This window comes from Myotis davidii, unplaced genomic scaffold, assembly GCF_000327345.1.
Source record: "Myotis davidii unplaced genomic scaffold, ASM32734v1 scaffold393, whole genome shotgun sequence".
Taxonomy (NCBI): Eukaryota; Metazoa; Chordata; class Mammalia; order Chiroptera; family Vespertilionidae; genus Myotis; species Myotis davidii.
In genome coordinates, this window is record NW_006285913.1 from 889,692 (window position 1) to 910,907 (window position 21,216).

At 37.2% G+C, this 21,216-nt stretch overlaps 1 protein-coding gene across 4 annotated transcripts in view; it reads right to left on the minus strand.

Moving 5' to 3' along the window:
- The window catches only part of MCMDC2 (minichromosome maintenance domain containing 2), a 33,840-nt gene extending 15,437 nt beyond the window's left edge, over positions 1 to 18,403 (minus strand). The window contains exons 1-11 of one of the 4 annotated variants that reach the window (XM_015559552.1): positions 18,224 to 18,403; positions 18,001 to 18,131; positions 17,870 to 17,929; positions 15,175 to 15,370; positions 14,436 to 14,558; positions 14,214 to 14,318; positions 10,592 to 10,717; positions 7,743 to 7,980; positions 3,628 to 3,752; positions 2,019 to 2,185; positions 1,148 to 1,327 (exon numbers count right to left, since the gene is read on the minus strand). In XM_015559552.1, coding sequence (XP_015415038.1) covers positions 1,148 to 1,327; positions 2,019 to 2,185; positions 3,628 to 3,752; positions 7,743 to 7,980; positions 10,592 to 10,717; positions 14,214 to 14,318; positions 14,436 to 14,558; positions 15,175 to 15,370; positions 17,870 to 17,929; positions 18,001 to 18,131; positions 18,224 to 18,317 — 1,545 coding nt within the window. In that variant the 5' untranslated portion in view covers positions 18,318 to 18,403. Of the gene's footprint in view, positions 1 to 1,147; positions 1,328 to 2,018; positions 2,186 to 3,627; positions 3,834 to 7,742; positions 7,981 to 10,591; positions 10,718 to 14,213; positions 14,319 to 14,435; positions 14,559 to 15,174; positions 15,371 to 17,869; positions 17,930 to 18,000; positions 18,132 to 18,223 lie in introns of all 4 variants that reach the window. The other 3 variants (XM_006756912.2, XM_015559553.1, XM_015559554.1) reach the window with 3 other exon arrangements.
- Between the last annotated feature and the right edge of the window lie 2,813 nt (positions 18,404 to 21,216).

Genomic DNA, 21,216 nt, shown 5'->3' on the forward strand with positions numbered 1-21,216 from the left:
TCTTCCTGCTTTCCCTTTCGCCTCCCTGCATTGTGCCTACATATGCAAATTAACCACCATCTTGTTGGCAGTTAACTGCCAATCTTAGTTGGCAGTTAATTTGCATATAACCCTGATTAGCCAATGAAAAGGGTATTGGTCGTATGCCAATTACCATTTTTGTCTTTTATTAGATAGGATATATAGTATTCAATAAGTCCTGACTAATTAATAAACCCATAGATATTTTTGTTTTTGATGGAAAAACTGGGTGAAAATTTATCCAGATCATTAGTGTATCTATATTAATTCTTAGAGACAAACTACTTTTTCTTCTATACTAAAAACAAAAAGACCTTTATTGTATTATCAATATTGTTCTTTTTCTGTTCTAATCTATGTGAATAAACAATGCTCACAATGCATTTTTAAGCCCACCTCACCCTTCAACCTTTTACCCATGCAATATGCCTATAAGGAAGGCAGATAAGAAAACAAAATTTAATGACTCATGCATTCCAACTTCCCAATATTCTCAGCCTTTTATCTATCCTACTCAGATACTTTAACTCTACTGTGGACAGATTTCTGAATAGTTACTATTAAAAGGGTTTCACTTGTAAATATTTGAGTATCTTTAATAACAATGAAAATCATTACTAAATTTATATCATCTACTCTTAGATTCTCTGCATATGCCACAAATGTTTTCATGTCAGGACATTAAAATGACCTAGTCAGTCATGATTGATATTCCCTAAAGTCAGAATGCTGAAGGCAGTCATCTAAAGAAAATACCTTTGAATAGTCTGTAAAATGTAAATAACAATATATCTATACAGCCTCTCATCATAATTTCCTATAGAAATATTCTATTTTGATTTTTTTTCATTGAGATTCCTTAAGCTATAGTGATTTGGACAATGGTGCAAAGAGTAAACTCAACTTTTTAAATATCTATGTCTTTATACATGCTAATACCTATGTCCTTTTATTTAACTATAATTCTAAATATTTTCTATGCAATGTCCTTAAAATGTTGAAAAGTTAGCAGAAAGTTGGAACAAATGAATCCTAAAAACAGAAAACTGAATGCTCAGAGAGAATTGAATTTAAATTGAAAAACATTAGCACAAGTATTCTTGGTAATCATTTTTTCTCTTTTTACCTTTTCAAAATCTTCTGTTGTGAACTGTTTAGAAGCTAAATAAAGCAGCCCTTCAGGATCAATGGCTTTCTTTAAAGTATGTTGCACAGTAGGAAGAAATGGGTGGCAAGGAGATGATTCATTACAGTTAATCAATAATCCAAATACCTCTACAAGATTAGCTGGAATCAAGCTACAATCCTACATCAAACAAAAATGTAAAAGGCAAACATTACACTCAGGCATTTCCACAATGACTTAGGAAATAAATTTTTTAAATTATTTGAATTATTCATATATTTATAAGATTTGCTTATATTAAATTATATACTGATAACTATAATAATTATGATTTGCTATTACTAATTATTATTTAAAGTGCTTCCTGAATAGCCTGAGAACTTTGTAGTGACTAATTTTTTAAAACTGCTCTTTATTAAGTATTTTCTAATATTTATTAATACATTATTCATTAAATCTTCCACTAAATTCAAATAAAAATTTCTAATAAGCAGAGACATCTGCATGGCATGACTAAAAAACATAAAAGAATTTCACACTATGTCATTATTTAATTCTACTATTCAATTAAGTATAGAAATGGGATAATAACAAAACAGTAAGAACAATAAAAACATTAAGATTAAAATATGTGGCTAAATTCCCTGAACAACTCTAATCTATAATAATAAAAGTGTAATATGCTAATTAGACTGGACAGCCAAACAACCTTCTGGACATCCTTCCGGATGTCCTTCCAGATGACCTTCTGGACGAAGCCGAGGCTGCGAGGGAGGAGGCAAGCCGCCACGGCTGTGAGGGCCGAGAGCTGAGCTCCTTGCACAAATTTCTTGCATTGGGCCTCCAGTAATAAAATATACATATATCTTACCATCTGACCAATTAGAGTGTTGGTTTTCTGCATATTTTTCCTTGAAGATGAATCCATATCAATGAAAGACCAAAAACTGCACTGAATGGGAAAAGTCGTTTGTTGATTGGTATCATCCCCAAACTTCTTTCCCGGGATGTACACTGTAATGCTTCTGCTTTCCATAACTAAGTCAAAAGACATTACCCATTTATTAAGTTCATTTTGGTCTATATATCTACAAATCAATAAAAATATTGTTATATAGAATGTTATTGTCTAAACTTTAGATAGTAAAGACACAAGTACATTAGATTGTTTTTCATTATTATACAGATACTTGTATAATAATGTTCATAGCAGCATTATTCACAATAGCCCCAAACTAACAACGGCCCAAGTGTCCATCACAAAATGAATAAATTTTTAAATAATTATATATGTATAGCCCCTAGCTGGTTTGGCTCAGTGGACAGAGTGTCAGCCCATGGACTGAAGGGTCCCAGGTTCGATTCCAGTCAGGGCACCTACCTTGATTGCAGGTTCCCTGGCCCTGGTTGGGGTGCATGCAGAAGGCAACCAATCAATATGTCTCTTTCATCGATATCTCTCTCTGTCTCTCCCTTTCCCTTCTACTCGCTCTAAAAATAAATGGAGCCCTAGCGGTTTGGCTCAGTGGATAGAGCGTCGGCCTGCGGACTGAAGGGTCCCTGGTTCGATTCCAGTCGAGGGCACATGCCCCAGCTGCAGGTTCGGTCCCCAGTGGAGGACATGCAGGAAGCAGCCAATCAATGATTCGCTCTCATCATTGATGTTTCTATGTCTCTCTCCCTCTCCCTTCCTCTCTGAAATCAATAAAAAAAATATTTTAAAAAATCAATGGAAAAATATCCTTGGGTGAGGATTAATAATAACAACAACAACCATCTATATCTATATCTATATCTATATCTATATCTGTATCTGTATCTGTATCTGTATCTGTATCTATATCTATATATCCTTAGGTGAGGATTAACAAAAATAAATTATACCCCACAGCCAGGTGGGCTTTATTCTAGGTATGCAAAGCTGGTTCAGCATTTGAAAATCAACTAATGTAATTCATAATATCAACAGGCTAAAGAAGAAAAATCAAATTATTATATCAATTGATATGGAAAAGTATTTGATAAAATCCAACTTTCATTCATTAAGAATAATTCTCAGTAGATTAGAAATAGAGGGAACTCATTCAACTTGAAAGGGAACATCTACAAAAAACTATAGCTGGCATCATACTTAAGTTTCCCATCATATTTGGTGAGAAACAAAGCTTTCCTGCTAAGACCAGGAACAAGACAAAGGTGTCCCTTCTCACTACTGCTTTTCAATATCATATTGGAAGTCCTACCTAATGCAATCAGATAAGAAAAGGAAATAAATCTGTTTCAATACAAACTGAGAGTAAAGGCATTTTGCCCATTAAAATTTTCTGTTTTTATTTATAAAGATTAAATGAAAATTGCCAATTAGTATAATTCTCAGTTTCTAAAACAAGTACAATACACTCTTATCTGTTAAGTAACTCCTTGACAATGATGAGACTATAAGTTAAACAGGTGAAAATTAATTTGAAAAAAATGTTTACCTGATTGAAGCTGTTCAAGTTTATCTTTTTTGTATGAAGCCAAGTCTCCTATAAAGCAGATACCACCTTTAGCTAGCAAAGCACTGCCAGCTTGAATGCTAACCGCTCCAGTTCCATAATTATTCCTGAATAGAGTAGGAAAAATTTCAGTAGAGACTGGATGACGTATACCACGGGGCACAAGGTTTATACTATAATTCAAAAGCCTAGGGAAAAATAAATTATTCATTACTATTATTTAATATTTGGTTTTCAGAAATCATAACGTATAACAGGTACACAATCAAATTTAATTTGATTTCAGAGAGGAAGGGAGAGGGAGAGATAGAAACATCAATGATGAGAGAGAATCATTGATTGGCTGCTTCCAGTGGAAACCCAGGCATATGCCCTGACCTGAAATCGAACCGTGATCTACTGATTCATAGGTCAACACTCAACCACTGACCCGCACTGACTGGGCTCCAAGGCCCCCTTTTTCTCTGACTTTACGGTGAGCTAAAAGCAACCCTGCCGTGGCTAACTTCTGAATGAGCTAACAACAGCTCTGACTTGACTCACTTCTCTCCTAAGTTTCTAGGGAACCAAAGCAGAGCACCACCTGTCCTAGGCTCTCTCTCCTGCTGCTTCTTCTATCCTAAAACTTTCCTGTTTCACTGTCCCCAACTTTAATAAGCGTACTTTCAAAATCACTTGGACTAGTGTTGTGAAATCTTTCCTACACGAAGTCAATAACCTACACACTACAGGCTGGTCCCTGAGAGGTAACAAAATGACTTATACCCAGTTCAATATTATAACTAGTTTATATCCAGTTCAATTGGTTTTCAACAATGGTACCAAAGCAATTGAACGGGGAAAGAAAAGTCTTTCCAAAAAATGGTATACAAAAATTAGAGAAATATATAGCAAAAATATTAACCTTGACTCCTACCTCAAACCATATACAAAAATTAACTTGAAATAGATAACAGACCTAATGTAAGAGTGAAAACTAGCCTGGCCAGTGTGGCTCAGTTGGTTAGGTGTCATCCCTTGCACCAAAAGGTTGAGGGCTTGATCCCCCATAGGGGGCATGTTAGCAGGCAGCCAATTGATGGCATTGACGTTTCTCTTTCTCCCTGTCCCTTCCTCTCTCTCGAAAAGTCAATAAAAAATATATTTTTTAAGTGAAAACTACAATGCTTCTAGAAGAAAACATAAAATAACATAATCATGACCTTGGGGTTGCAAACACTTCTTAAATAGAACTGACAGAACATAATCATGTAAGAAAGTAATAAATTTGATTTCAACAAAACTAAAAAGTCTGTTCATCAAAGATATCTAAGTTTTAGACTGGGAGAAACAGTTCATGATACACATATATGACAAAGGAAGCATATCCAGAACAACCCAATTTAAAAGTGAGCAAAGAACTTGAACAGACACTTCCTAAAAGGAGATATGAGTAGCCAATAAGCACATGAAAAAGAACTCAAATCAGTAGTCGTCAGGGAAATGCAAATTAGAATCATAATGAGATAGTATTTCATATACACTAGAATGGTTAAATTGAGAAAGACTGACAACACCAGAGAGGAAGGGAGAGGGAGAGATAGAAACATCAAAGATGAGATTCAGTGGTAAGGATAGAAACAACTGTAACCTTACATTGTACAACCACTTTAGAAAAATGGCACTGTCTTATAAAGGTAAATATACATCTATCTTATAACACAGCATTTCCACAATTTAGTATTTATCCAAGATAATGAAAACACATGTCCATAGAAAGACTTGTGCAAGAATCTTCACAGCAGCTTTATTTTTAATAAAACATGCAAAACCTAAATCTTCACCACCAGAAGAATGGATAAACAAATTCTGGTATAGTCATATAATGGAATACTACTCATCAATAAAAACAGTAAACTACTAATACACACAACTGGGTCAATATCAAAAACATGTTGAGTGGCCGAAACCGGTTTGGCTCTGTGGATAGAGCATCGGCCTGCGAACTGAAAGGTCCCAGGTTCGATTCCGGTCAAGGGCATGTACCTGGGTTGCGGGCACATCCCCAGTAGGAGATGTGCAGGAGGCAGCTGATCGATGTCTCTCTCTCATCGATGTTTCTGACTCTCTATCTCTCTCCCTTCCTCTCTGTAAAAAATCAATAAAATATATTAAAAAAAAAACCAAACAAACATGTTGAGTGAAAGAGACTAGATAACAAGAGTATGCGCTGTATGATTCTACTTATATGAAGTTCAAGAATAGGAAATTAATGTATTGTGACAGAAATCACCTGTGGAGATAGGCACTGTTTGGAAGGAGTGAAAGAACTTTCTGAGGTGATAGAAATGTTCTATATCTAATTATGGTGATGGCTATAGGAGTGTATGGATTTGTCAAAATTCATCAAATTGTATACTTAAGATCTGATTATTTCACTATATATAAATGTTACCTAAAAACAAAACAAAGCAAAACAAAAAAACCCAAATCCCTCACACAGCCTCAAATGCCATAGGAAAAGTCAAAGTTTAATGACAAAAGGAAAATAGACAAAGGCCTTAATTTATAAGAGGTATCACAAATCAGTAAGAAATGAACAACTTACCCTAGCCTGTTTGGCTCAGTGGATAGAGCTTTGACCTGCGGACTGAAAGGTCCCAGATTCAATTCTGGTCAAGGACACATACCTCGGTTGCAGGCTCATCCCAGCCCAGGCCCTGGTTGGGGCTCGTGCAGGAGGCAACCAATCGATGTTTCCCTCTCACATCAATATTTCTCTCTGTCTTTCCCTCTCTCTTCCATGCTTTCTAAAAATCAAAATAAAATTAGATATGATTTGTGAAGATTTGAAAAAATTAAGTCCTTTAAAAAAAGAAATAAACAACTTAATAGAAAAGTGAAAAATCATCAAGGAGTTTCATAGAAAAATAAAAGAAGTGTTTGACAAGCTGTAAATGATGCCAAAATTTATTTCCAATTAAATTTGTGCAATCTGTAGCAGTTAGCACATTTACATTGCAATTTAATTTCAGCAGAAATATTTGAATTTTATTTTTTTAAACATATTTTTAAAATTGATTTCAGAGAGGAAGGGAGAGGAAGAGAGAGAAACATCAATGATGACAGAGAATCATTGATCGGCTGCCTCCTGCACACCCCACTCTGGGGATGAAGCCTGCAACCCGAGCATGTGCCCTCCTGGTTCGTAGGTTGACTGACACTCAACCACTGAGCCACGCCAGCCGGGCTCTTTTAATTTTAAACCATTCTATATATTTGATTTTTTCTTTATAATGGCATATATTAATATATGAAGCATATTCCTAGCTTTCTGAATATTTTTCTTAAATACTCATTCTTTTTTTTAAAATATTTTTTTTATTACTTTTTTACAGAGAGGAAGGGAGAGGGATAGAGAGTTAGAAACATTGATGAGAGAGAAACATTGATCAGCTGCCTCTTGCACACCTCCTACTGGGGATGTGCCCGCAACCAAGGTACATGCCCTTGACCGGAATAGAACCTGGGACCTCTCGGTCTGGAGCCCGACGCTCTATCCACTGAATCAAACCGGTTAGGGCGCTTTCTGAATATTAAGTAACTTTTAAAAAGGGGTACTTGCTAGTGAGGAGCCCCAAAATGCTGAGTAAAGGCTTATTCCAATGTTAGAGTGATACTCCCAAAACAGTAATTTGGGCACTTTTAACAGCCTTATATGGGTATAGTGAGTCAGTGTTACTGAGTGGAATATTAAAGAAAAATAAGAAAATGGCTTGTTGGCTCTCAGAGGGGAGATTATTTAAAAAATAAAAACAAAGTACAAAAGCAGAACACTAAGGCAGGGAATGGGGGAGGAAGGAAGCCTGAGAATGATGCATTTATTTGTAAAGGTCTGAGTGGGGAAACAGATGGAAACTTTGAATGGTTAGATTCTCAAAACATTGAAAGCAAACATCCCAATTCATATTTTAAAAGTTTTAAATTTCACTGATAAGTGTTTAAATAAATTTTTGCCCAGGTAAGTCCTAAATATTTGTCTTGTATGCTCATGGAAAAGATTTATGCAAATCTGTGACCAATTTATTATGTGAAAAAATTCATGTCACATATTTTACCTGTCTACAAGTAGAGTATCACTTGTTATAATTAAAATATCCAGGCAATCTTCTAGTTCCTTGTTAGAGTCTCTTGTCTGAACTAGACTCATCAGCAAACAGAGCTTGAGAAAATTGTAAGTCCCGGGAGGAAGAATGTGTGATGCAAAGATATTGGCAAGTATTGCTGTAAACTTCCAGCATGAGCTAGAAGTCAAAGAGAGTAGACACCTGAAATTGTCGGTAATTCCTGAAGGAACTGAAAGTAAATAATAACATGTTTAAAAGGGTTTTAAAACAAGAAAATGACATGATAGATGTCTAATTCTATTTATCTAAAATATTATCACCAGATTAGTTATTGTAATGATGCCATATTAAAATTCTTAATAGATAATGTTATGATTGGAGGTCTCTCTGGTCTATCATTTCTATCCCACGAAAGGAAGCAGTCACCCCAAGTGTCCACAGAGACTGGTGGCGGGGTGCAAGCAAATTCTTCATTCCTTTCAAGACCTATCTGAGCAAAGCCAGATCACAGGGCCCCTGTATTACAGTGTTTGCTTCTGTATTTCTATGTTTGACTAAAAAGCAGAATGGGAAATATTTGACAGTTGCTGTTAAAAGGGCAGATTTATACTCTAGTATTTTGAAAGCATTATACTATACTATAAGGTAACATTATAGACCTCCACTTCCTCACTCTGTCCAACTCCCGCAAGTTGGGCAGGATGAGTGATTTAATTGAATTGGTCAGTTTTGGAAGAATAACGGTGCATGTATAACCTAGTCACTTTCTCCTTCCTTTTGGGCTATGTGGGAACCATGCCAGAGTCACAGGATAGCCAAGGCTAATTAGAGTGTGGAGGCCTTGTTGATAGTACACCAGATGGCCAAGGCCACTCTAAACATGGGAACCTTAATCAGAATGTTTAAGACTAAGATACCATATGCAGGTGCAAGGCCTCAGTGATCTTACAGTACACTGTGCACGGGTGCCTTTCTGTAGCCAAAATGACTGATGTAACTGTTGACTAGAGGCCTCTTTTGTCTAAGTCCATGGTCAGCAAACTGTGGCTCGCGAGCCACATGCGGCTCTTTGACTCCTTGAGTGTGGCTCTTCCTAAGCCTTAGGAGTACCCTAATTAAGTTAATAACAATGTACCTACCTATATATATAGTTTAAAAAATTTGGCTCTCAAAAGAAATTTCAATCGTTGTACTGTTGATATTTGGCTCTGTTGACTAATGAGTTTGCAGACCACTGGTCTAAGTGATATAGTACATGTTCACCAGCCAGTCACAGTGTACTGGAGAGAAGCTGAGGCAGGCTCAGAGGATATAGCTCCTATGTGTGCAGGAAAGCCTGGAGAGGTCGGGGAAGCTGCTGAGGCAGAGAGCTCAGGTGCCGTGGTGAGTCTAGGGGGCAGCATGCAGCGGCTCAGATAATAACCGTGAGTACAGAGATTGATGCTGCTTTGTGAGAAAGATGTATTTGGTTTATCAGCTGGTGTGCGGCTACCTGTATGGGACTTTGCTGTGAAGGACTGTTTTGTCTGATGGCTATATGGCCACTGGCTTCTATATGAAAGACTCATTCTTATACACCCACAACTTCTCATGGCTTCTCCGTCTACCACCTGGCATCCAAGAAGATCCAGCCCCTGGCAGAAGGGTTTGGCCCAGACAGTTAGTGCAATGGGCAGGGTTTGAGAAGGAACCTGCCCCCACAGTTGGTGTAGTCAAGCAGAATTTAGAATAATGAACTCAGAGCACCTGTGCTGAACTATGCTCTAGCTGTGCTCTGACAGGCTACCATCATAGAGCAATGATTTCTTCTACTCACCCCTGACCATGGACTAAGGAAGGCTGCCTTAGTGTAGCTTTTACCACAGTTGAGTGGTTAAATTTGCCTAATTCTGGAGTTCAGCATGAGAAAGCATACTTTTCCACCTACATATAAGTCATTTTCTGCTACTAAATCAATAAATCTTGAAACACCTCACAGCAGAAAACATTTAAAAGATCACTAAAATGTCCATTGTGCATTAGTGCATTTCTTTCTTCAACATTTTAATTTTATTAAGAAACTTTCTCTTCAAGATAAGCAGAGGTATCTAGAATCAACTTGCATTTAAAGTCTACTTATGTCTCTATTATTGCAGATGGTTATCTAGGGATTCTTTAAAAAATCTAACTCTATTCAAAATTTAACTAGCCCTTGCTACATTTAAATATTTGTGTGCCAAGTTAAAAGAGGTCTGCTCTCCACTTTTGTTTACCTAATGCTTAATTATATTGAAATTGCTAAAGAAATTGTAAGATAGCTGATATTTTGACCCCCATCTGCCTTTTTCTTTTGTCTTATATCTCAATTGGCTCAGAATTCAAATGAGGAAAAGGATGATAGTATATTGGGCTCTCTCAGATCACAAGCTAAGATCTAGCTAGTTAAGGCTAGAAAATAAATGTTAGGGTAGAAAAACCTTTTGACTAATCTCTAACTCTTGGTACCCTGAAATATTTTCCTCATTGCTAATTATAAAAAACAACAACACCAAAAGCAAAATAAGGTTTGGCTAAAAAAAAAAAAAAAAAAAAAAAAGGAGATTTCATATGGGAAAGGTTCTACATTAACCCATTTTATTTCCTTCATAGCCTTTATTATCTGAAATTGTCTTATTGATTAGTTTATAGGTTTACTGACTGTCTACCATCTGATTTCAGAGTAGTAACGTAAATGTCCTATCACAACTGTATCCCTCATGCTTAGAAGAGTGCCCAGCACACAGGCAGCCAATGCTTATTTCCTAAACAAATGGATTTAAATTTAAATATTTGTTAATATATGATACTAACACTTTCCTTACCTTTTGGATTGCAAAAAGTGATGCTGTTTGCCTCTATACAGACAGAAGTTTGTAAAGTTTTTACACAGGTTGGAATTCCAATAATTTTATACTCATTTCCTATACTCATTTTATTCACCAATTCATCTAAAATTATTAAACGCAAAAGAAAATGTGTTCACTAAATGAAACGTGTACATGATCATATGGTTCAAAGATCTAGAACTAGTAACAATTCAGTAGTTGAATTAGTTGTAAAGGATACTATTGTTTAGTATAATATCCATATAGAATGGCATTAATTATGCAAATTGAGGCAATTTTATTGCTGATAAATTTTGACACTTATAGACAATGATGAATTAACTTCAAGAAGCATGTTACATAGTAACTAGGTAGTCTCCTATATATGGTCAAAAGGAAAAACAAGGTCATTCTACTTAAGATAAAATATTTTAACATTAAATGAAAAGAATGTTAATAAAAATAATCTTATAAATAATACTTTTATTAGGGGAGAAAATAATTTTAAAAGATACTATTACTGTCTATAATACAGGCAAGGTACTTTTCTATACATTACCCAACTGTAAAGTGTAAGATTGATACTGTCATCCCCACTTTATATATGAAGAAACTGAGAGGTTAAGTGCCTTGCACAAAGCTAAAGTCATTCTTCTTAAAGGAAATAGTTCTAAAATTACCCTCTTGCATTATACTAGATTCCTCTCTCATACTTACATATTGGGCAAAATTTTTGCACAAGTTCAAAAACGTTACTTAAAAAAACATACACCAAAAATCTTGATCTTCCATTACAGTTAGAAGTTGGGTAGCTGTAAAGCTAGGAAAAGACAGGTTTATAAGGCAAAACAAGGTTTAACTTCTCTCTATGAGGAAGATCAAATAGTGATCATCATTTTTATCCTTTTCTCTCTTGCTCTTTTTTTTTTTTTTTTTTTAAGTTCCAGAGAGCATACTGGTGTACCCTGTAGACCTGGAAGAGAAGACTCAGGCTCAAGAATTGAGAAAATAAAAACTTCAAATCAACCAACCAAACTAGCAACAACACCTAAATCAGCGGTTCTCAACCTGTGGGTCGCGACCCCTTTGGGGGTCGAACGACCCTTTCACAGGGATCGCCTAAGACCATCGGAAAATACATATATAATTACATATTGTTTTTGTGATTAATCACTATGCTTTAATTATGTTCAATTTGTAACAATGAAAATATATCCTGCATATCAGATATTTACATTATGACTCATAACAGTAGCAAAATTACAGTTATGAAGTAGCAATGAAAATAATTTTATGGTTGGGGGTCACCACAACATGAGGAACTGTATTAAAGGGTCACGGCATTAGGAAGGTTGAGAACCACTGAATTAAATGATACAGAAAATAATGAAAGGAAAATAAAAATAAATAGTTTTTCAATTGTGTCATGGAATCTTAAGAGTTTGATGGATGTATCCTGAAGTCAAGGAAAGGTCAAGATGAAGGCAAGGAGTCTAGGAAGTGGTTATCTCTTCTGATTTGAACCCCAAAAAGTCAAACTTTATTCACGTAATTTTAAAAAATTTATTTAGGTTCTATGTAAGAATTTATTTGAAGAAAGGGTTTTCTACTAAAATATAAGCTAGATAGCCACTTATATTTATACTAGAGGCCTGGTGCACGAAAATTCATGCACTTGAGGGGGGAGTCCCTCAGCCCGGCCTGTGCCCTCTCGCAGTCCAGGATCCCTGGGGGATGTCCACCCGCCAGCTTAGGCCTGCTCCCTGGGGAATCAGGCCTAAGCCGTCAGTCAGACATCCTTAGTGCCGTCATGGAGGCAGGTGAGGCTCCTGCCACCGCTGCTGTGCTTGCAGCCATCAGCCCAGCTTGTGGCTGAGCAAAGCTCCCCCTGTGGGAGTGCATTGACCACCAGGGGGAAGATACTGCATTGAGCGTCTGCCCCCTGGTGGTAAGTGAGGATCACAGTGACCAGTCGATCCTGGTTGTTTGGCTGTTAGGGTCAATTTGCATATTACCCTTTCATTATATAGGATATTGTAATATATGGATTATATGTAATATATAATACTATATAATAGAATGAAGTGTTATCCTATATAATAACGAGGTAATATGCAAATTGACCCTCACGTGTAACACCATCACAAGATGGCTGCACCCACAGCAGAGGTGGGGTTCCCATAACGAGTGATCAGCAGGGACCTGAGGCCACGCCCCCCACCCAGGGGGGCTTGATGGGGGACCTCAGGTCCTGCCCTCCACCTGGCGGGGCTTGACGGGGGATATCAAGGCGTGCCCCCCACCCCAGCCCAGGCTGGGGGACCTCAGGCCACACTCCCCACCTGTCACCAGGCTGGGGGACCTAAAGCTGCACCCCCTGCCTGGCGGGGCTTGATGGGGGTGGGGCCTGCCAGGTCTGGGTCTCGTGTGATTTCGAGGAGCATGCGGGTGGGTGGGGACTTGACTCTGGGTCCCGCGGCATGCCCCAGACTCTGATAGGAGGAAGATTTTCATATACATTTTACTAATTTTCTTTCATCTCTGACACTTCTATTATAGAGAAAGGGCAAATAGCAGTATAAAATATTTCCTCTAAATTAATTACCTTTTAATGTGCACAAATTTCATTCACTGGGCATATATTTTGAATATATGCTAATAAGCATATATTTTGAAACTGTAATGCCTGAGTTTGAATTACAGCTGTACTAGCTGTATGACCTTACATGCAGTATAAAACCAAAGTCCCTACCCTCATGAAGCCTATATTCTAAAATAATAACTCTGATATTTACTTAGGACACACACATAGAATGATGGGAGATCATTCCCATAAATAAAATAATCACGACTTTGAGCCTTAGTATAGTGCTTGCGACATAGCAAGTCCTAATATCTTTTTAAGTGAATGTTGTATAACTAAATGAATAATTGACACAAAGTTAAATATGACTCTTTAAAACACTCAAGAATAAGTTGACCTATTATTTTTAATCTATAGCAGTCTCCCGTTACCTGTGGGCCATACATTCCAATACCCCCCAGGGGATGCCTAAAAGTACAGATAGTACCAAACCCTATATATACTGTTTTTTCCTATACATACATACCTATGATAAAGTTTAATTTATGAATAATTCACAGTAAGAGATTAACAACAATACTACTAATAAAATAGAACAATTATAACAATATAAGTAAAAGTTAAGTGAATGTGGCATTATTATGTAAAATAAGGGTTACTTACTTGAACACAAGCACTGTGATACCTTGACAGTTGATATGATAACCTCAATTGCTACTAAGTGACAAACAGGCAGGGAGCGTGTACAACATGGAGACACTGGACAAAGGGATGATTCACATCCCGGGAGATTTTTATCATGCTCCTTAGAATACTGTGCAATTTAAAACTTACGAATTGTTTATTTCTGGAATTTTCCATGTAATATTTTCAGACCATGGTTGACCACAGGTAACTGAAACCATGGAAAGTGAAACCATAGATAAAGGGGGACAACTGTGTATAAGTACCACTTATAATATAAAAGCATAAGTAACTCAATTACATATTTTATATATTTTATAGCAACTTGCTTTTAGTTCAAATAGAACTTACCTCTTAGGAAAATTGTAAGAGATTGAAACCTAAATGGCTGGGTATTAGAATATCCTTGAAAAGCATGAAGTGCTTTTGCAGTAATTATTTCAACTATCTGTTTATCTTAACGCAAAGAGCAAAAAAAGAATGTTAGTGGAATATTATTCAACTTAATTTCCACATTAAAATATTAGACATTACATTGAAAATTAAAATTACAAATGTAAAAGTGTTTTTTACCACCAAGCACTCTAAATTTTCTGTCTTCTTGAAGTGAAGAAGAACACAGATTACATAAAAAGTCATTTCTTACTGTTGCAGATTCTGTAGCACCGGGCGCATGCACTCTTATATACTGAAATCCTGAAAAGAAGAGAACAGAAGTAAGCTAAATTTGCTTTTGGATTTAGCTATCCATTTTCAGTTCTTTAAAATTAATCTAATTCAAAATATAATTATTTCAATTTTGCATGTGGGTTCAGAACAGCTCAATTAACATTTATTGATGGTTATTTCTTGCCAAACACTGTGCTAAGGCATTGGTGTATGGATACTTAAACACACAATTCCAATAGGAGGCATTAAGAAACATAATTTCAGTATGTATTATTCATTTACAGAGAGAAGAGAGGAGGGCATCCCACCCTACTGAGAGATGAGGATGAATGGGAAAGATGTCCTGGAGGACTAAAGTGAAGTTAAGCCAAAGGGTTGAGAGAGGATATTGCATGGAGTGGGAACAGCATGAACAAACACTTATGAAACAATGTGAGAACAAGTACTTCAGCAATACAAGAGCACCTGTTAAGTTGGTGTACGAGAGGGGGAAAATGAATGCATTTCAACTTATAAACACTGAGAGACACCAAATTTTCTAACATGCTTTCTACTCTGTGAATGTTTTAGAACTAATTGTAAACATGATTTAGGATTAAACAATAAATTGCTTAATGTTTTGATTTTACATTTTAATATTTACCTTTTGAAAGAGGGCATGCTTCATCTGAACAAAGAAATCTGGCTCCTTGTGTGTACTTGGTTACAGTTGTCATTGCAATCACAATCCCTTGCATCATATAAAATCTTTGAGATGTATAATCAAGTCGAAACTCACAAAAATTAAGACTATAACTTGGCAGAGAAGGTAAATGTGTTAACTTCAGCACGATATTAATCTAATAAGAACATAAAAATTGTATTAATAAAAACTGAGGATCCAATTGGACTTGCATTATAATGTATGTATATTTGTAGGGTAAATCAAGTAAATGATTTGTTAGTGTTATTAGAAACCAAAATTTTAAACATAAATGATATTTAAATATACACTTAAAGATGCAAAACCCTTAAAATCTTACATTTTAATTGAAAGTATCATTTTTAACTAATATTTTCCCCTAAAAATACACATTTCCTGGATATAGTCACTGAAAAGATATAAAACATTTCTACTGCCCAGATTGTGATTGCTAAATATAATTTATCACTAAAAGGAACCAGAGCTCCTAAGGAGAAATGGCTGATTCCAGGTCTGGGGCAGAAAATATACCAGATGGACCTGGTACATTTCCTTGTGCTAGAAACCAAGGGAGCTCTAAAACACTAATGAGTCCTAGCTGGTTTGGCTCAGTGGATAGAATGTCGGCCTGTGGACTGAAGGGTCCCAGGTTTGATTCCTGTCAAGGGCACATGCCTGGGTTGCAGGCTCTATCCCCGGTAGGGGACATGCAGGAGGCAGCCAATCAATGATTCTCTTATCATTGATGTTTCTATCTCTCTCTCCCTCTCCCTTTCTCTCTGAAATCAATAAAAATATATTTAAAAACACACACACAAAAAAACAAAAACAAACAAACAAACAAACAAACTAATGGGATGGCCCTGGCTGGGTAGCTCAGTTGGTTAGAGTATTGTCCTGATATGCAAGGTTGCAGGTTTGATCCTGGTCAGGGCACATAAGGATCAACCAATGAATGCATAAATAAGTGGAACAACAAATCAATGTCTCCCCCGCCCCCATTTCTTCTCTAAAATCAATCAATTAAAAAACAGCAACTTATGGGATGGGCCCAAAGGGGATAGGAGCAAACTTTAAGGGATACCCAAAGACCAAAGGTAGGATAATAAAAGCATCAAAAAGAATGACAAAGATTCATTGAAACATATCAGATATACTTAAAAATTCATGAGTTCCTCACAATTATTTTCATAAAAGAACAAAAACAAAAATAATTATTGGTCATCATTAGAGGCTAGATTTCAACTCATTACTCTGATAATTCATAAATGGAAATAATCAAATATTTATTCTGCCTTTCTTGTACAAATTGTATTTCAGGGTAACCAAAGAGATGATAAAATAAAACTTCTATTATAGAATAATTTCAGTTAATACATTCTGAGGGATGCTAAAGTAGAAAAATCACAATTTTGCAATCTTAATTAAATAATAGATTCTAGGTAATGATCATCAATGGTTGCAAAAACCTGTAGGTGGAAGTTGATAGGGACACTGTATATTGCAGGGATCTGGCTGACATCACCTAAACTCACTGATGAGTTGTGGCATTGCTAAAATGGGACAACAGGTCACAGAGTTCTTCTAGTGAAGTGTAATATGAACTATGAAACTAACTATGATGTATTGTTGTCAAAATGAATTGAATCTGAATCTAAGCAAGCCTTTAGAGCCAACTTCTATTTTCCAGATATATGGGGTATAGGAGGACAAGTCAAATACCACAAGATCACATCAGTTAAATATAGATTATGAGACATTTTACAGAACAATTAACTAGTTTCTTTAAAAATTCAATGGTATAAAAAGGGAGGGGGAGAAAAATGGCTCTAAACTAAGAGATTTAGTGAAATGTAAAAACCAATTATAATGTGTAGACTTTTGCTTTGACCCCGTTTTAAACAAATTAACTGTGAGACATTCTTGAGGCCCCAACTGGGTAAATTTAAATATAGACCGAATATTATAATGATACCAAGAAATTATTGCTATTTTTATAAGGGGTGGTAATGTCACTGTGGTTCTATAAGAAAAATGTCCACAATTTTTAGAGGTTGATACTAAACTATGTAGGGGTGAGCCCTAGATGGCTTGGCTCAGTGGATAGAGCGTCAGCCTGTGCCCCGATGAGTCCCAGGTTCGATTCAGGCCAAGGGCACATGCCTGGGTTGTGGGCTCGATCCCCAGTAGGGGGTGTGCAGGAGGCAGACGATCAATGATTCTCATCATTGATGTTTCTATCTCTCTCTCCTTCTCCCTTCCTCTCTGAAATCAATAAAGAAATACATTCAAAAAAAAAAAAAAGCTAAACTATGTAGGGGTGAAATAACAGAGTATCTGGGACTTGTTTTAAAATATTTTGGAAAAAATGTTGATGATGCAGGCATAGCAAAATATTATAAACTATTAAATCTGAGTGATAGATATATGCAGGTTTGTCATATTAGTCCCTTTACTTTGGGGTGTGTTTAAAATATTTTATTATAAAAATGTTTAATGTTATAAGTGATAATACAGGAAACAAAGAAGCGTATGTAAGATATTCTATTGAACTTAGAAAATTTCATTTTAATAAACAAAAAAGAATATATTTATTTCAAGTCATTTTAAAAGTATTGTATATGTATTTTCTTTGTTTAATTGAACTAAAACTTACTTGAGTTTCAGTCTGTAATTGTCCAATTAATGAAAGAGTCTTAACAGCAATAAAACAGACCTGTGATTTCAAACAAAAAAAAGTTACCAAAAATTTCATGTGGCATAAAATTACTTCTTCCTTTAACTTACTGATTGAAAAACTTCAGCAGCTTTTACAGGATGATGTAAAATGTGATTTCCAAGTTCAGCATCTAATTCAACAATATCAGAGGGGTTTATTAAAATATTGAATCGATAGACAGCATAACTTTGTCTTGAATCTGTAAAAATACACAAATATAAAAATGAGGATAGTCATATGCAGGTATTTATTTTAAAGTTTCTAAAATAAAGTTACCTTTGCTAAACATACCATTGTAGTATTTGCAATCATTTATAAACTTTTGGAGCCCTCCACTTCTGTCAAGATAGACAAGGGCTGCCTCTTTCATTTTTAGATTTGACATTTTCTCCTCTTTAATGATTCTTCTCTGTTACTAATTGATTAAACCACAATGGCTGGTAAAGACTATAGATGAGAACACCTAGAAATAAAATTAAGTAAAATGTACATTGAAGACCTCTAATAAAACTTTATAAGCAATGCAACTTAAAATTGACAGTGAGAGAAAAAAAAAAATTTCCAACTTTAAGAAATCCCTATCCAAAGGGAAACAAAACTGTGTTTTCTTTTGCCAAATCACATGTTTATCAACACTAGGTTATAAGGGTCTCTATAAGATTGAAAACTTAATTATTTCTTCAAACATCTCTTTACAAAGTAGGTATTCAAAAAATGCTGCCTGAAATAAATATTAGATGATGAGGTTCTCTTGAAGGTGTTGTTTAAAAAAAACATGAAAGTGGCAAAAGTTATTTCATAAATTCAATCTAAGTTACAAAGTATAGTTAACCTACAAAATCTGAGAACTTTTAGACCCAGCATTTCCAGGCTGCTAGGGGAAAATCAAAATGAAAGAGTTGTATCAGATGATAAAACCTCTTCTGGCTTTAAATCTTCAATACTGACCAACATAAAACATTAAACCATAGTAACAAGAGTGGAGAATGTAAAATTCATTTAAAGAACAGCAAACATAATTGGAAACAATATTTGCCAATACTTGTGTTAGGACGGATCCTACCCTAACCGGTTTGGCTCAGTGGATAGAGCATCGGCCTGCGGACTGAAAGGTCCCAGGTTCGATTCCAGTCAAGGGCATGTACCTTGGTTACGGGCACATCCCCAGTAGGGGGTGTGCAGAAGGCAGCTGATCGATGTTTCTAACTCTCTATCCCTCTCCCTTACTCTCTGTAAAAAAAATCAATAAAATATGTTCAAAAAAAAAAAAAAAAAGAGGGGGTCCTGTGTTTAAGGAATTGTCAATTTAGAGAAGTCAGAAATAATGACCATCACATTTATTCAGTATTAAATATGTATTGGGCCCTAGCTGGTTTGGCTCAGTGGATAGAGCATCGGCCTGCGGACTCAAGGGTCCCAGGTTCGATTCCGGGCATGTACCTTGGTTGCGGGCACATCCCCAGTAGGGGGTGTGCAGGAGACAGCTGATCGATGTTTCTCTCTCATCGATGTTTCTAACTCTCTATCCCTCTCCCTTCCTCTCTGTAAAAAATCAATGAAATATATTAAAAAATAAATAAATAAATATGTATTGGGCATTTGCTATTTATTGGATACCAGACTGTCGTAGGCACTGGGGATACAAATGAGTAAAAGATGTTTTTAGACCTCCTACTACTTGGAGTTTAGGCCACTTTTCAAAGAAAAGTAACTGAGACTGTCCTTTCCACTATTACGTAGGGGGAAACTTCAGTGTCCATTTCTCTGTGGCCATACGTTCCTATAATATATCTTAAAGCGTATGCTGTGTTCAGGGCAATACACGTGTGCTTCATTAGGACATAAAATTTCTGGGGCTGAAAGAAGGGAAGCTATCTATAATCATAAAAGCATGATATGCAAATTGATCGAACAGCCAAACAGCAAAACAACCGTCCGGACGACCTTCTGGACGAAGCCGAGGCTGTGAGGGCTGAGCCCCTTGCACAAATTTCGTGCATCGGGCCTCTAGTCCTATATAATAAAAGCCTAATATGCTAATGACATGCTAAGGCCACCCAAACACTGGCTATGACCTGCACTGACCACCAGGGGACAGATGCACCAACCCAACCGGTAGGTTAGCTTGCTGCTGGGGTCCAGCTGATGGGGACTGAACAAGACGGGCTGGACACGCCCTGGAGTCCACCTGCGGTCCCTCCCTGGCTGGCCAACCTCCCGCATCCCCCCACCCCTGATCCTGCACTGGTGGGGTCCCTCGGCCTAGCCTGCACCCTCTCACACTGAGGGACCCCCCGCCCCTCCATTACACAAATTTCATGCACCGGGCCTCCAGACCAGTGGTTCTCAACCTTCCTAATGCCTCGACCCTTTAATACAGTTCCTCATGTTGTGACACCCAACCATAAAATTATTTTCGTTGCTACTTCATAACTAAAATTTTGCTACTGTTATGAATCGTAATATAAATATCTGATATTCAGGATGGTCTTAGGCGACCCCTGTGAAAGGGTCATTCAACTGCCAAAGGGATTGTGACCCCCGGGCTGAGAACCACTGCCCTAGAGGCTCTTTAAAATATCTTTCATATTTTTGGATTCTTTTTTTTTTCTTTTTGCTCTTCTGATTGGGTGTTTTTTGCTTCCGCTAATGAAATGATTGGGTGAGACCCAACCAGAGTATAAAAACTTTTGAAGCCCGTGGTCATTACACAGGCGATGAAAAGCCAGGGACCTTAACAAGTGATCCGCAGGTTATTTTGGGAGCCAGAGCCCGCTGTCCATGGGGGGAATGGGCTGGAATAGAGGAAGAGTCCACAGTTTCCAGCCATCGAAACCGTCCTGACAGATGGACAGCGGTCCGATCTGGGGCATCAGAAATGAGCTGGCGCAGAGGAGATGGATTCCAGACGTTGGTAATTTCACGCCGGACCCGGAGACCAGCCCGCGCGTGGATGTTCCACACCCAAACACCGAACCCGGAGAAGAGGAGGAGAATGTTCCAGTTCACCGGAGACAGGCACCCAGACCAGCACCAGGACGCGGTGACTCCGGCCGGACTCAGTAGCTTAAACCCGCGGGGAAAGCAGAGGTCGGGGCGGGGGCGGGGAAAGTGGAGAAAAAGACGTGGAAGCGCGCGGAAAGCACCGATGAGGCGAACGCGGATCAAATTCTAGCCGCCGCCTCACAGTCTAGAGAACCCAAGCGCCGGTTCCCTGGGAACCCGAGCGGGCGGGTGTTCGCTCCGGGCCGCGCCAGCAGGACATCACCTCACACCCAGCGCCG